Raw genomic sequence first — 15,833 nt, forward strand, 5'->3', positions numbered from 1 at the left:
ACAGGTTCTGGTTCCCTGGAGTCTTCAAGTTCAGAGGGAAGGGAGCCAGTACTCCAACTCTGGAAAGTTCTAAAGCTGATCCTGCAGCTTGCTAATGAGAAGGTTTCTATAAGGGGTGGTAGAAGATAATCAGGTGTCCAAAGGGGAGGGAAGGGAAAGAGAGGGAGAAGGAAAAGACTACACAGAGCCCATGCAGGCCTCTAGGTATCTGACCTCTGCTCCATCCTAGAGCCACCAGTCCAGAGCAGTGGGCTTGGCAATGGTTCTTGGCTCTCCTCTGTCTCTTCCCTGCTTACCTGTGGCTGCTGAGTGGTTAAGGGTCTCTGAGGAGACAGGATAGGGGTCCTGGACAGCAGCTGGTTCATCTTGCTGATGACCAGTTCGGTGATGAGCTGTCTGTCCTCCACTTGGTGTTCCCCAATCAGCGGCATACTACAGTCCATGACCTGGTGGAGGAAGTGGCCCAGATTAGGAAAGGGCCTGGAAACATCCAAGGCCTGGTACAGTCTTTCAGAATGAGCAGGACTTAAGCCAGCAGAGAGAGGTTGGGGTGAAGTTGGTGCTTTTGTCTTCGGCTAGAAGCATGTTCCTTTGCATATATTGGCCTTTATCCCCTTCTCCTGCAAGCCTTTGCCTTGGGCCTCCCCCAGACTTCACCCATGCCAGGGCTCAGTGAGACTTCAGTCTGGTGGCTGGAGGTGGTGGGGAGAAAGAGAGAGCAAGGAGAGAGGATGCCTTCTCTTCTCACCACCAATCCAATTTTTCCTGTACCTCAAGGTCCAGATCAGTAGTCTCCTCCTTGAGGGAGTGTCTGCTTGCCCAGGATCATAGACTCTGTAGTCCAACTCTCTCATTCATGGATAAGAAAACTGAGGCCCACCAAGAGGCGGAGGTATGACCATCCAGAAGTTACATGCCAAGCAGACCATGGAGCAGATGCCGAGCCCACTTTGGGCTCCTGACATGAATCCTCTGCAAATACCACCAATTCTTGGCAAGGAGCCTCTCCTGCTCCTGGGACGACTGGATGGGAATGTGTGTGAAAGACTATATGGCCACTGACTCTCCCTTTAATACAGGAAAAGAGTCAGCAAAATTGTGCCGGAGGCTCAGGCTGAGTCAAGTGTCTCAAGGCTCACAGAAGGGCTAAGAAGAATCTCCTGCACCCAGGAGTTCTAGTCCAGGCTGACACCGATTCACTATGTAGCCTTGGGCACATGTTCATGGCATCAGGCCTCAGTTGTCTCACTGGCAAAATCAGCAGACTGGACCAAATGATTCCCAAAACCAGCTTCCTGAGACCAAGAATGGCAAAACCACTAAAGTCTTCCCAGAGGAGTGGCAGGCTAGGACCCAGGAACCCAAGTCTGGCATCTCTTACCAATGGTGTGGGTCAGCCTAGCTGGTTAGAAATAACATCTCCCACTGGCAGGTGTGTTTTTGCTATGCATACCCCCTGGCTGTGTCATCTGGAAACCTTCCCAGGGCTCAGGAGACTCTAACATAAATGCAGTCCGTGCTGCCCATGTAGGTCTCAAGCCGAAAGTCTGGCCTCCAGCCTAGGGGGTTGTCTCTTACTGAGATACTGTGTGGGCCAGACTCACCTCAAAAATGTAGTCTTTCCCATCTTTGCCATGCACAGCTTTGACAGCACAGATGTCCAGGCCACCAAACATCTCAGAGCAGGTGTCCACCCACAGCTTGTACCTGGAAGGGAGGGGAAGGTGTCCCGAGGCTGGGGCATTAGTCCCATGCTCTCCTTGCTGTCTCTACCTCTCCCAGCCCCCGCCCCGTCCCTCCCGCCCTCCACCGCCATCAAATACACTGCCTTGTCTACAGGGCCCTCCTGCTTTGCTTTCCAGATCCTACCTGCCTTCCCAAGCTCAGGGCAGGTCTCACCTACTCCAGGTGGCCTTTCTTGGCCATGCCAGCCCACAGTAACTCCTCCTTTCCCGGACCTTCTGTGGCATGTCCCGTCTTTATCTACACAATTCAGCACATAACCCATTCCTGCCTGATCTTGTTAACTGGGTGCTTGGGCCTTTGGGTTCCATCTGTCTGGCCTGATCAGAGGCTCCCTTTGGGCAGGGCTCTTTTCTTACACCTCCTCATCTACGGACACCTCCCCTTACTTACCTGTCTGACATGGCGATCTGCTCCAGCATTGCAGAGCCAGTGTTTGTCTTCCAGTTCCCTGAGATCGACGTCCTCCTACAACAAGGTCCCGCCAGGACAGACAGTGAGCCGGGCCAGCAAGAGGAGGGCTCACTGCCACTTTCCCCACCTGCTTCTCCCGCAGATAGCCGGGGGCCTGTCTGCTGAGCCTAGGGCCTGGCTGCCTCCGCCAACCCCGGCCTGCAATGCTCTCCTCCTTTCTACAAGAGTCCCACCCAGACTGCTCTGGCTCCACGGAGCCTTCCCTGATCCTTTCAACCAGATGAGCACTTGCTCTCTTTAGAACACCTAGAGGACTTTGCCTACACCTCACTTAAAATCCTGCGTCTACTTTTTACTTTAGTTATTTGAGCTAAGTCTTCTGTCCACAAGTCTATTAATCACTTAAGGGTATATATTTTGTCTTGTATTCCCAGCAGCCTACCCACTTGGTATCTAGGCTGAGTTGGTATATACAAACTGAATTCTATTGATGCTGGAAATACCCTCAGGGTTCCTGTGAATATCTCCCCATGGCTTCCTTACTAGCTCACTTATTAATTCAGCAGTTAATTTTGAGGGCCTACAGTATCAGCAACATGACTCTGGACAAGTCAGTTAACCTCTTCAGGCTTAAGCTGCCTCATCCACCACATGCAGCTGATGGAGTCAGGTCCCCAACCCCTTCTCTTCCATGCCCTCTGCACCCTCCCTCCAAGAGCACGTGTTAGAGTCAACTAGTCTTGGACTAAATAGGAGGCAGGTGACCTGGCTTCTGGTTCTGGATTTGCTCTTGACTGGCTCGATGACCTTGGGTGAATCGCTTCAACTCTCTGTGCCTCCCTTATCCCTTTGTAAACACAGGGTTGTCATGAGGATCAACTGATACAGTTTTAAATAAACTGTAAAATACCAAAAATATGGCTTTTAAATTATTAGTCTTCACTCAGACACAGTCAAGAGGAAGGGGATGGCCTAGGGGACAGAAAAGCCCTGCTCAACTACTGACAGAGCCCTTCACCTGCTGTCCTTATCACTCACTATGACTGAAGACAGGATGATGTGCTTCTCTGCTTAGCAGTTCTCAGGAGTATTCTCGCAGAGATCTGATTTCAGACACTGAGAAACCGAGACACACGGCTGGTACTTCAGAGCCCTGAGCCAGCCCAGTGAGCCGACCGATGTGGCAGTAACAGCTCCTCACATTTGTACAGTACTGACTACCTTCCAAGGCTCTTCCTTCCCAAATCCCTCGCCAGAGCCTCACTGCAACCGCCCTGTTGTGAATAGGCTGCGATTCCTGCCCCCACTTTACAGACAAGGAGATGAAGACGCAGAAAGGTTAGATGACTTGTCCAGCATTGTATATCTACTCAAAGTAGATACAAGATAAAAACTCAGGATTCTTCGTTCCTTCATTGTGCTGCGCTTTTCCCTACACCCCACTACCTAGTTCAGAAAAGGAAAACAACTGACAGCTGAGTGGCTTGCAAAATATGAATAGAAACACAAAGACAGATCATAGTAAAAATAATGCTGTCTTTCTAACAGTGGTGGTTCACAGGTGTGTTCTTGTGGCGAGGATGGACTCCTCAAGGACAGGGGCAGAGAGTCCCTCACTTCCATGTCCCCAGCACAAGGCCACGGTACATAATAGGGTCTCAGAAACTTTGAGTAATAATAATGTCCCTTATACTTTACACCTTTCTCTAACAACAGGATGCAGGGCACAGATCCATGCAGGCTACCTGGGGCACGTGGGAGCAGAAGGGAAACTGAGAAGCCATTTAGGGAGACTCACAGGTCATCCGACCTCCACAGAGGGACCCACATTACTGCCTACTGACAGCGGAGCAGGAGCTGCGCATTCTTTTCACCGACCGTGGCTGCCTCTAGGTCTCTAGGGTGAGGGCTGGGGCAGGAGGGAAGAATCTCAAACCTTATCCTGACTATTGCCAAGTCAGTTCCTTCTTCTGAGAGCAAGAGAATGGCCAAAAGTTTGGAGAAGAGGAACTGAGAGGGCCTAAACATTCCCCCAAATAACTGACGGTCCCTTGCAAATAAAAAAGTAAGTAAATGGTCATCATCAAAAAATCTACAAACAATAAATGCTGGAGAGGGTGTGGAGAAAAGGGAACCGTCTTGCTCTGTTGGTGGGAATGTAAATTGATACAGCCACTATGGAGAACAGTATGGAGGTTCTTTAAAAAAATAAAAACAGAACTACCATACGACCCAGCAATCCACTACTGGGCATATACCCTGAGAAAACCATAATTCAGAAAGAGTCATGTACCACAATGTTTATGGCAGCTCTATTTACAATAGCCAGGACATGGAAGCAACCTAAATGTCCATGGACAGATGAATGGATAAAGAAGATGTGGCACATATACATAACAGAATATTACTCAATCATAAAAAGAAATGAAACTGAGTTTTTGTAGTGAGGTGGATGGACCTACAGTCTGTCATACAGAGTGAAGTAAGTCAGAGAGAGAAAAGCAAATACTGTATGCTAACACATATAAACTAAAAAAAAAAAAATATAGTTCTGAAGAACCTAGGGGCAGGACAGGAATAAAGATGCAGACATAGAGAATGGACTTGAGGATATGGGGAGGGGGAAGGGTAAGCTGGGATGAAGTGAGAGAGTGGCATGGACATATATACACTATCAAATGTAAAACAGATAGCTAGTGGGAAGCAACCACATAGCACAGGGAGATCAGCTCGGTGCTTTGTGACCACCTAGAGGGGTGGGATAGGGAGGTGGGAGGGAGACGCAAGAAGAGGAGGATATGGGGAAGTGTACGCATATGACTGATTTGCTTTGTTGTGCAACAGAAACTAACACAGTACTGTGAAGCAATTATACTCCAATAAGGATTTACTAAAAAAGAAAATTATAAACTTAAATAAAGTAAGAATCGGATGAATAAAGGTAAAAAAGATTGTGTGCTTCAGTTCTTCATAAGGGCTTTTCCCTGCATACTTACTGAGGGCCTACTACACGCCTGCTACTGTACAAGGAAGCAGGGCCACAGAGATGACTCCGGTTCCACCTAGAGAGCTCAGAGGAGCGTGGTACAAATACCCAACGTGTGAAAAGCGCTCAACTAGAGGTGTGCGAAGGGTTACAAGAAGGGAGTGCAGGGAAGGGACTCCTAACTAACTCCAGGGGTGGGGAGTGTACACACTAAAAGGAAAGATGAGGGAAGAAAAATGAAAATAGATGGTGAGGGAGGGAAGCTGCTCAACCCTGACATGTGCTCAAGTCCTGAGTGGCAAAGATCAAATTCATATATTGTAATGTTCTCTCTTTGTAAAGAAAAACACTACCTTAACATTTTTTACAGTGTGAAGTTAATATTTCCAAAACTGGACTCGTAAGCCGTTTGCATTCTTATGTATTTTATGGAAGATCAGGTAGTCTTGAAATCTTTTCTTTTTCTAAATTGTACTGGAGGAAACGTTTACCTTTCCATTCTGGCAAATGGACACAGTTACATGGAGAAGTCATCTATTCTCATAACCACTAGGCTTTTAACGTTCTGTGGTGTTTGCAGGGCTATATCGTTACGTCAGGAGTTTCTTAACTTTTTCTGTGCTCTGGCCGCCTAGTGAAGCCTATGGATTCCTTTCAATGTATAAAATATGTAAGACGTGTGAATGTAAAATAAACTACACAGGACAACAAAGGAACTCAATTATTTAAAAGAATTTACCAAAAGAGTTATCAAAAATAGTAAACAAATCTCAGATTAGTAAAAAATATGTTTCTTCATAAATAACAAATGTATTTACAGGTGTGAATGCAGTGGCAAGTCTAACTACCATGATTCTTAAATAGTGATAAAAGTAACGGGTGTTCAGAGATATCTGTGACAGTGTATGTGTACAGAAACCTCTGTGCTGCCCATTAGTGACAAACCACATGCGCTGCTGCTGATACTCCAGTCTGCTCATAACTCAGGAGAATGCCAGATTCCACTCAGAGGCTAAAATGAAAATAAATACTCATTTATTTCTCATCTCAGTTCAGGAACCCCTCCTCTGCCTTGAAAGGAAGCCAGGCTAAGACTCCCTTGACTGGAATGGCTCCCGCTCTCTGTTCTCTGCCTTGTGGGCCAGAGGAGGCTAAACTGCGAGGTGGCTACCACCTGGAGGCTGAGAGTCTCCCCAGAGCTGAGGAGACAGCGAAGAGCATCTGTGGGGACCCCACCCCCACTCACATGTAAGCCTTGTAGTTGTTGCCTATCTTCTGGACCCGGATGTCATACTTGGCGTCAATAAAAGGCTCTGCTGTGGCGTAGGTCTGGGTGAGGGCCACCACGCTGGCAATGTCCTGGAAATCGTAGTGGTTTTCCACTCTGACCTAATGGAGAAAGCGCACACACACACACACACACACACACACACACACACATACACACACACACACGAGAGTCACAAGAGCCCTGAGCCCCCAAACCCATCAAGATGTTTCCATCCAGATGCAGACCTGAGAGCCACATCTCCCTAGGAAGTCCCTACTCTTTTTTTTTTTTTTTTTTTTTTTCCCGGTACGTGGGCCTCTCACTGTTGTGGCCTCTCCCACTGTGGAGCACAGGCTCCGGACGCTCAGGCTCAGTGGCCATGGCTCACGGGCCCAGCCGCTCCGCGGCATGTGGGATCCTCCCAGACCGGGGCACAAACCCGTGTCCCCTGCATCGGCAGGCGGACTCTCAACCACTGCGCCACCAGGGAAGCCCCGGAAGTCCCTACTCTTGAGCTTCCCTTCCCAGGGCTCAGGAGCCACATTTGCTGCAAAGAACACAGGGATCAGTCAGGTGGCCTGCACTATGCCTGCTGCAAGAGGACCGTTTGGGTAACACTCATGGCTTCAGAGGGGCCAAACGGTCTTCTCCTTGAAAAGAAGTCATCAGCAACAGAGGCAGAAGAACAGTCCACAACCAGGCTCTCTGAAAAGTGCCCTTCTTGGCCTCAACCCCAGAGCACAGCAGCCCCAGCCTTACCTTGCCCATGCCCGAGTGAGCATGGCCGATCTTCACCACCACAGGGAACGTGGGCAGAGTCAGCTGAAAGCAGAGGAGAAAGGAATGAATTGGTCAGAGTGTACGTGTGGAATCTTACAAATATTTTTCTTGGGAACACCCTTGGAAGGGCTCTTTAAAGAACTAGTGCAACCTACTTGCCTCGCAAATTAAAAAACTGAGGCCCATAGGGTGACAGTGACTTGCTTAAGGTCACAGCATATTAGTAGCAGAACCATAAGGACCCTGCTCTCCGACTTGGTACTCTCTACATCTTTAAAACTTATCGCTTCATCCTTCATGTGTCCAGCTTTCCTGCACTGAACCTGGCTTTTCTCCCCTCTTTCACACTCTCTTCCTTGCTCACCAACACCCCACACTCAGCACCAAACACAGCTTACTTAGTATGCGAAGGCCCATCTCTGCCCAGCTTGGGGTTTGGAAGAGAGCTGACATAGGAATTCAACACGTTTATCACTCAAAAGAGATCCTTAAGAGAGTAAACATTACCTTGAGGTAGCCGTATTTTAACAGAAGAACTATGAAAACTTAAAAGAAGAACTACCCTTCAAAGGCAGGATTTCAAGCTGTTACAAAATGGCGATGGAAGAAATAACGTGGTGGAGGGGAAAGAGCACTGGACTAGACGTCAGGAGACTTGCATCCCAGTCTCTCTGCAAGTCCCTTTACCTCCCTGGGCCTCAGTCTTCACATCTGCCAAGCGAAGAGACTGGACTGGATGCTTTCGAGATCCCGAGCAATAACACATCAGACTCTATCTTGATCCGGTGTTGCGTGAAGAACCAACCTGGACACCAAATCTCATCCTTCTTAGTCAGGCCTCAGCTCTCTTTCAGTTTCCTTCTTTTCAAACATCACCACCACATCAAGATGAAAACATGTCTTTCAAAGGAAATAATGTTGACTCTGACGAAAAGTCAGATCCCCACGGGAATCCTGAGTGTGACCAGATACTGGGAGCACCTGACCTGAGGATTTCAGTATTCCTGGCTGAGGCCAGTTGAGACTGGGGCAAAATCACGTAGTTCAATCCTACTTTACGGAGAAGGAAGTGAGGCCCAGAGAGGCAAAGGTTGCCAAGCTACCTAGTGACAGAATCGGTACCCAGCCTGCGACCTTCTGGTGGAACGCTGTGTGGAAACATGCTACGACAACAATCCCGTGGGTTTCTTTCTGTTTGGAGGGTCGGAAAACTATGCGCTCTGTCAAACAGTGGACAGGACTCCAGTCCGTGGCCTCAAGTGCCTTGCTTCTTTGTTTTCTAAGCTGCCCCACCCTCTATAACAAGATGTAGTCTCTCAGCTGAGTAGGGGCCTGAGATAGGAACCAGGGTGGCCTAGGGTCTGGAGAGAGCTTTGAGAACCCAGGTTTGCCCTAAGTGATGGGCTACCCCGTGCTTTGAGCCCCCAGCAAGAGCACTGTCCTCAGACATCTGCAGAGTCTGAGCTCTGGGCACGGGAAAGGGTTTCTAAAGCACTGGCTGCTTTCTCGGACATCTCTCCCCACCCCCCAGCCGACAGAGCCAAGACACACACACACCCCAACTTTCTCTGTCCTATTCCATTACTGTTTGCTGTTGCTTTGGAGCCTCATAAATAGGGCATTGAAAACACTTCCTGCAGCTGAAAGAAGCCCTGAGTAGCTTGTCTCATTCCCAGCGTGCAGCTCAGCAAGAGATCCGTCCTTCTCTGTCACTGTCTCTTTTGCCTGTTGTAATTCCGTCTGCCTCTCTCTGACTCCGCCTGTCTCTTTCTGTTTGTGCCTCTCTACACTCTTGTCCTTTCTGCCTGAATCACAGTCGCTTGGTCTCTGTGTCCCGGTGCATTTGTCTTTGTTGCCCTGTCTTTCGATCCTTACACCATCCCCTTTCCCACCCCTCCCTCTACTTCCAGAAGGCTCAGGCAAGGAAATAGAGGCTAGGAGACTCTCCTGGCTTCCCTCTTCATCTTGCTGAGCCTGCCACTGAGCCCGCCGGCCAGGAGGGCCGCTGGTCCCGCAGCCGCGGGTGGCCTACAGCCAAAGGAGGGCGGAGCCCATCGGGGCGGGACTGGCCCTAGGTCCACCTCATAAAACCAGGGGCGAGGGGCGCGACGAGTTCTGGAGAAGCCCTGGAGGAGCTGCTTGGTCCGACAGTCCCCAGAGGCTGAGTCAGGGCGCTGCCGTGACATGCCGCGGAGCCCGCGGACCGCGCCGAGCTGGGCACTGCTGCTAAGGTTGCTGGCGCTGCTTCGGCCGCCGGGGCTGGGAGAGGCGTGCAGCTGCGCCCCCGCGCACCCCCAGCAGCACGTCTGCCACTCGGCGCTAGGTGAGTCCGGGGGAGCCCTCGAGGTCCACAGCAGGGGGTGGCTGTGTGGGGTCGAGGCGGGGCCCAGTGGCAGACCTGGAGTCTGGAGGGAAGGGGAGGAGCTCCAATCCCGCACCAGTTGCCTCCTGCTGGGGCCCCGTGGGTCGGGCAGGGCCGGCGCCACAGCCACCTTGCAAGCGCCGTGACCCGGAGACTTGCGAGGGAATAGACTGCATAAAAGGCCTCCGCAGCAACCCCATCTCCCCTGCCTACTGCAGTTACGGGGGGGGGCGGGGGGGGGTGTTGTCACTGAACAAGTCTGCGGAACTCTCCGGTGATTATTCTGATCTACTGGATGGGGGAAGGGAAAGCCAGGGGCCAGGGGGTTGCGCTTTCATTATAAACATCCTTGGGTGTCCAAGCCTATAACTGAGGTTGTCACCACGCCCTCACTTCAACACACAGCTTTTGCCCTTTCTGTCCCTCTGCCTGGAATGCCCTTCCTTGAAACCCTTAAATTCCTGGCAAACTCCTATTCATCCTTCAAGATCTTACTCAGGTGTCTCCTCTTCTCTGAAGGCTTCCTGACTCCTTGGTGCTACCACAGCACTTCTGTGCTCCTACCATGCTGTGCTGTTGGTCTTTCTAAGGGTGTTCTCCACCACACCAAGAGTTCTGCAGGGTGCGGACCCTGTCTTAATCATGTTTGTGGGTCTAGTATCTAGCGTTAGGCCAGGCACAGAGGAGGAACTCATAAACAGGTTTTGATTAATACCCAAGTGGCAAGAGATGAACTACCTCTGTGCAGGGTCAGGACATTTATTAATTCATAAACATTTACCAACATCAACTCGGTCAGTCTCTCTCTGAGGCCTTGGACTACAGCAGTGGATGACCGCACACCAACTGCCCTCAGGTGGCTCCTGCTTCCTCCTCTACCTGCCGCACCTCCACCCCACTGCACCCTGGCTGTGGAGAACCAGACTCCCCAAACCAGCTGCTAAAGTGCAGGACCCAACAGGCCCGAGGGTTTTGGAACTTCCAGCAAGTGCAGAGGAGTTTCCCTCACATGCAGCATTCTCCCCATAACCCACCAAGACCTAAACCCAGAATTCCCCTGCACAATTCTCCAGGGTGATGCCACGTCATCTAGATCCCAGATGGACCACTCCCACGTGTTGCTGAAAGTTCCCTCTTTTCTCCTCCTGTGCAGCGATCCGGGCCAAAATCTCCAGTGAGAAGGTAGTTCCTGCCAGCGCAGACCCTGCTGACACTCAAAAAATGATCCGGTATGAAATCAAACAGATAAAGGTACATGGGGGGACAGGCCAGGGCGATCACCCCCTTGGGCTGTTAGGAAGAGTGGAGTCTGTGATCTGGGAGCGGTGGGGCCGATAGGTGAGGCGGCCTGGCTCAGCGGTGTTGGGGCACAGATGCTCAAGTGCAGGGGATGACATGTAGGCAACAGGCCCACCGGAGCCAAGGCACAGTGCGGGACAGGCCCTCAGCGCTTGTGCATAGGGCTGCTAGAGGAACCTCCCTTCTCACTGGAATCAACCAAGGTTTAGATTGTTTTAGAGAGGAAAGACCCAGTTGGGCCATCTGTGTGCAACAAATCCTGAACTAGGCTTTCGCTTAATTTTTTTAGATTAAGAAAAAGTTTTTCCTGTGAAGATATAAAGTACACTCACTGACCCAGTACTGCTCTTTTGTAAATGCTTTCAGATGTTCAAAGGGTTTGAGAAAGTCAACAATATTCAGTATATCTATACACCTTTTGATTCTTCCCTCTGTGGGGTGAAACTAGAAGCTAACAGCCAGAAGCAGTATCTCCTGACTGGTAAGTGAAAGACCAGCAAGCGGCCCTGAGAGTCTCTGCCCTAAGGAAGGCAGTCAAGGAGGAGCCCGGGCTGACCCTGGGTAGTGAGCTGAGCCAGGTGGCACTTTCTTGGGCATAAAACAGAGCTGTGTTACGAAGAGGCAGCCTAGGTTGGGAGGAGCCTTGGTAACGTCCCTTTCAGTGCAAGAGTCCTCATTGCCACTGGCTTGCTAGTTCACAGGTTGCTCTCCCAGCCTAGGATAACTGGTTCCATTTCCAAACAGCTTTAATTGGTATAAGATTTTTGGTATCTTGAGCCAAATTCTGCCATTCTGAAACTCTCCCTTATGGGTTCAGCTCTGCCCTCTATTCTACGATGACCCTTCAGAGGGCTGAGGACGACAGATACATGCACTCTAGCTCCAGGTCTACTGGTTGTGGTTCCCAGACCCCTTCCTGCCCTGGCCACCTTCAAAGGGATATAGCCTGTCCCTGTCCCTCCCCAGCACAGGACCCCGAACTGGACACCACACTGCAAGGGAGGTCTTAGTTACACAGAGCAAAGGAGGATTGTGCATTTTGCAAACTCCCCCTGCAATACACACATAATTGTCACTGTAGCCTACAAATGTATTAGCTTTAGACAGCCAGGACAGGTCACACTCTTGGCTCGTGGCTGACTCACATCCGAGGCCCTATTCTGGGGGTGCAGTAAAGCACAGGCCCTAACAGGAGCCTTGACTCTAACGTGATTCTCTCTCCATGACCTTGGACCCAGGCAGATCCCTCATACTGAACTGGTTGGGATAGAACAGTTAAAGAACCTCACAAGAATATAATCCATAAGTGAATGAATGCAGTACTGAATTATTTTGCAGTTCAGGGAAAGGTATTTGTGTGGTTGTAAACAGTTAGGGAAGCTTCATTGTCTAAGAGGGATCTGAATCGGCCCTAAAGGATGAAATATATTTAGAGAGAAGGCCAGGAAAAGAAAAACATAGCAGGTGGGGAGGACAGGAGGAGGAATTCCACTATCTGTCCATCCCCTTAGCAATGAATGACCACCTACTCACTGCCTGGCCTGGGGCAGGAGAGTGGAGACTCAGTAACAAGTCGCAGTCCTCGAAGAGCTCACAGTTCAAACTTCTGAGAAGTCATAGGCATTGGAGGCCACACTGGTAGGGGCCCCCAGCTCTGAGCATGTGCTGATCGGGGCGCCTCTGGGTGGGAGAGGCAGAGGCGGGGCATGCCCCTGAGCCCTCCAGGTCCCAGGACTAGCCAACGAGGCCACCTCCTTCCTGAGCACCTGCCCTCTGCCTGCCTAGCCCTCTCCTAGGTACGGTGGTGCATCAGGGGAAGCAGCAAACGTGCTGGCTGCCCTCACAGAGGTCAAGTCTAAACGAAGGTGGGGTTAGGTGACGAAGCACAAGCATACTGAAAAGTCATCAGTGGCGCCTGCAGGAGAAGGCACAAGCCCTTCTGCCTAATACCGAATGCCCTCTGTGACCAGACCCTGCCGACCTCTCCAGCCTTGCCTCCTGCCACTTGTCAGTGACTGTTCCCAGCCCCTCGCTTCTCCTAGAGCTGAATGAAACTACTTATGGTTGCAGTAGGTATACTGCTGGGCTACGCCCCTCTGTCCCAACATCCAGAAGTTCTTCCCCACTTGTCTGGCAGGTGAACTCCTACCCATCCCTTCAAGGCCCAATGCAAGCATCATCTGCTCTTAGACACCCTTCTTGCCCCCAGCCCTTCCACAGACAGAGATAATTGTTCTTTCCTTTGTTCTTATACTGCATCTTGTATATAATCACACAACAGTGTCATTTTTGCCTACTTATCTGTCTTCCTTACTAGTGTTTAAGCTCCCTGGGGGCAGAGATCCTGTCATATTTATTTCTGGATTCCTGGTACCAGGTCATAGTAGTTGCTCAGTCAGTAAATGACTGAGCGACTGAAGTTCTAAGAGAGGTGTGTGCTAGCACAGTCGGGGATGGCTTTGCGGACGAGATAGTACTAAAAAGGGTCTTTGGAGACAGGAAAGAGTTTGATAAGTAAAGAAAGGGAAGGGGAAAGACTCACCAAGATAGGTATCAGTGGGGCAGGAGACTGGCCTGTGTAGATATTGGGAAGGGTTGGAAAGGGTTGAAAAGGAAGAAAGACCTACTATCTATTGAACATCTTCTGTGGGCCCACAACTGTGCTGGGAACTTCACAGACATTCTCTCATTTAATCCTGCCAATAACCTCATTATTCTCATCTTTCAGCTGAGAAGTTATGTGACTTTCTTAAGGTCACACACTAGTAAATGATAGAAAAGAAGGGGGTTCCACCAAGATTCTGACTTAAAGCCCACATCCCTCTGTCTACACCATGCTAACGTAAAGGCCTTCACCCCACAGTTCTCCCTCATACAAACATCATCTGGTAACAGCTTCGATATAAAGACAATAGAGGTATTTCTGGTTCCTTCACTGAGTCCCATGTCACCACTGCCACCAAAAGATATTGAAGAGGCTGTGATTTGGGGCTCCTTCAAGAATCCGGACTCCTGGAGCTCCATGAGCAGATTCCTCATGCTAGGCTCTCCTCCATCTCCCCTTGAAGGTCAGATCCTCAATGATGGGAAAGTCTTCATCCATCTGTGCAACTACATCGAGCCCTGGGAGAACCTGTCCTTTTTGCAGAGAGAAAGTCTGAATCACCACTACCATCTGAACTGTGGTTGCCAAGTAAGGAATGTCCATTTCCAAGGTCTTTTGGGGGTGGGGGAAGGGTCTTGAGCCGTGCAGCCTCACCTTTCATGTATTCCTTCCTTCATGCATGCGTGGTCTATTCACCTGCTGTACTATACTTGAGATCTGCGATGGACCAGGCATCATATGAAGCTGGGGATGGGAAAGCGAGATGGCCCATAGTCCCTGATCTCAGAGTACTTACATTTTAGCTGGGAAGGCAGCCATCGTATTAGGCAGACTGGGATAACACACTACCGTTTAAAGAGAGTCTACTTTTTTTGCCAGGACCTGTAATGGTTAATTTATTTAAAATATTTAATTTAGTCTTTAAAACAAATTTTTGAAGACTTAAGATTTCCATCTTAAGGTGAAGAAATTAATGCTGTGGGAAGTGAAGTGAGTTGCTTAAGGTCAGTGGTAGAGTAAGGACCTTCAGGTCTTTCTGACTCCAGAGATGCCATTAGGGAGGCAATACTATATATGCAGAGCACAGGGGGAAGGAGAACTAAGGGAGAAATCTGGAGACTAGGAAAGGCTTCATAACGGAGGGGGCGTTTGAGTTAGGCTGTAGGAGAACATGTAGGAGTCTGAAAGGCAATAATGGAAAAAGGACACCCTACTCACTTTGATGTTGTGTGGCTATGGCTCTAGATCACCACCTGCTATATGGTGCCCTGTACCATCTCGACTCCCAATGAGTGCCTCTGGACAGACTGGCTATTGGAACGGAAGCTCTATGGGTACCAGGCCCGGCACTATGTCTGCATGAAGCATGTTGATGGCACCTGCAGCTGGTACCAGGGACGCCTGCCCCTCAGGAAGGAGTTTGTTGATATCATCCAGCCCTAGGAGGGACCACCACATACCTTCAAGAATCCTGAAAACCAAGTCATTTTCCTTCCCTCAGAGCTCTGGCTGTCACCACCTGCCTCATCACTGCCAGACAATGGGAAGTAACAAGTGGATGGTCTGGCCAGCATTAGGGCAGGGATGGGGCATATTACAGCTTGTGTCCAAGACCCCAGTCCAGAACCTGTCAAGGGCTAGGGAAAGTAGCATGACTTTTCTCTCCTGTCCTCAGCCCTTCATCCCTGCCTCACAAACCCTTTTAGCTGAGCTGGTATTTGTTATTGATTCTGGCTTAGTTTCTTTTCCAAAGCTAGGACTATTCCTTTTTCTCCCCAGATAAATGTGCTTTCTTTTTGTCTTAACTGATCTGACAGGGGAGAGATGGTGACTATTGTACATATGAGATGGTGTGGCGGCCTTGTGACGTACAAGACCAGAAGGTGGGTTGACAGTATCATAAACAGGCTGCTTTGGAGAAATGAAAAGAACAACATCCTTTGGCTGTGTATCCTCTACTCCTCCTGTCTCACCTCATTCTGATCCTTCAATCCCAGCTTTGGGGGAGTGACTTGGGGGACAGAGAATCATCCAATGTGAAGCCTACAATGGCCTAACCTCCCTCTATACCATTCCTGGCAGAGGGCCTGGCCCAATTAGCAAGATAAGAACAGACTTGGGTTGTCTCTCTAGGTTAACTATACTTAATGCCCTCAACTGATGTCCAAAAGGCTTCTCCTCTGTCTCTTTTAGAAAGTCCTTCTCTACTAGATTACTAATGTTTTCATTCCTACTTCAAAACTTTTTTTTAAGCTAAAAAAAGCCTTTCTCTTATAGAGTTGAAATTCCCACTTAGCTTTTGACACCTCAGAGAGATCTTAGGGGTCCTCTCTTGAAGGCAAATATCAGGATAGAGGACGGGAGAAAAGTAACA

The 15,833-nt window shown here is 49.7% G+C and overlaps 2 protein-coding genes and 1 long non-coding RNA gene across 3 annotated transcripts in view; 1 reads left to right on the top strand and 2 right to left on the bottom strand.

The window, feature by feature from the left end:
- The window catches only part of LOC117203218 (uncharacterized), a 360,640-nt gene that overhangs the window by 33,692 nt on the left and 311,115 nt on the right, over positions 1–15,833 (bottom strand). The gene's annotated exons all lie outside the window — the stretch shown is intronic.
- SYN2 (synapsin II) overlaps positions 1–15,833 on the bottom strand; it is a 216,248-nt gene that overhangs the window by 19,966 nt on the left and 180,449 nt on the right. Inside the window, exons 6-10 of the mRNA XM_049715554.1 lie at positions 7,173–7,235; positions 6,390–6,532; positions 2,137–2,211; positions 1,605–1,707; positions 297–446 (exon numbers count right to left, since the gene is read on the bottom strand). Of these exons, the coding sequence (XP_049571511.1) occupies positions 297–446; positions 1,605–1,707; positions 2,137–2,211; positions 6,390–6,532; positions 7,173–7,235 (534 nt within the window). The remainder of the gene's footprint in view (positions 1–296; positions 447–1,604; positions 1,708–2,136; positions 2,212–6,389; positions 6,533–7,172; positions 7,236–15,833) is intronic.
- On the top strand, positions 8,938–15,393 carry TIMP4 (TIMP metallopeptidase inhibitor 4). Its single transcript, XM_004284285.3, has 5 exons — positions 8,938–9,516; positions 10,709–10,806; positions 11,221–11,335; positions 13,923–14,047; positions 14,705–15,393. The coding sequence occupies exons 1-5, from the start codon at positions 9,378–9,380 to the stop codon at positions 14,900–14,902; spliced, it is 675 nt and encodes a 224-aa protein (XP_004284333.1). The 5' UTR covers positions 8,938–9,377; the 3' UTR covers positions 14,903–15,393.

Source organism: Orcinus orca, chromosome 10, assembly GCF_937001465.1.
Source record: "Orcinus orca chromosome 10, mOrcOrc1.1, whole genome shotgun sequence".
Lineage (NCBI taxonomy): Eukaryota > Metazoa > Chordata > Mammalia > Artiodactyla > Delphinidae > Orcinus > Orcinus orca.

What these genes read in the sequence shown, in the direction of transcription:
- TIMP4 (XM_004284285.3), top strand. Translation starts at nt 9,378, where the DNA reads ATGCCGCGGAGCCCGCGGACCGCGCCGAGCTGGGCACTGCTGCTAAGG. An exon ending in CGTCTGCCACTCGGCGCTAG is followed by an intron (nt 9,517 to 10,708) that starts GTGAGTCCGGGG and finishes CCTCCTGTGCAG; the next exon opens with CGATCCGGGCCAAAATCTCC. An exon ending in ATCTGAACTGTGGTTGCCAA is followed by an intron (nt 14,048 to 14,704) that starts GTAAGGAATGTC and finishes CTATGGCTCTAG; the next exon opens with ATCACCACCTGCTATATGGT.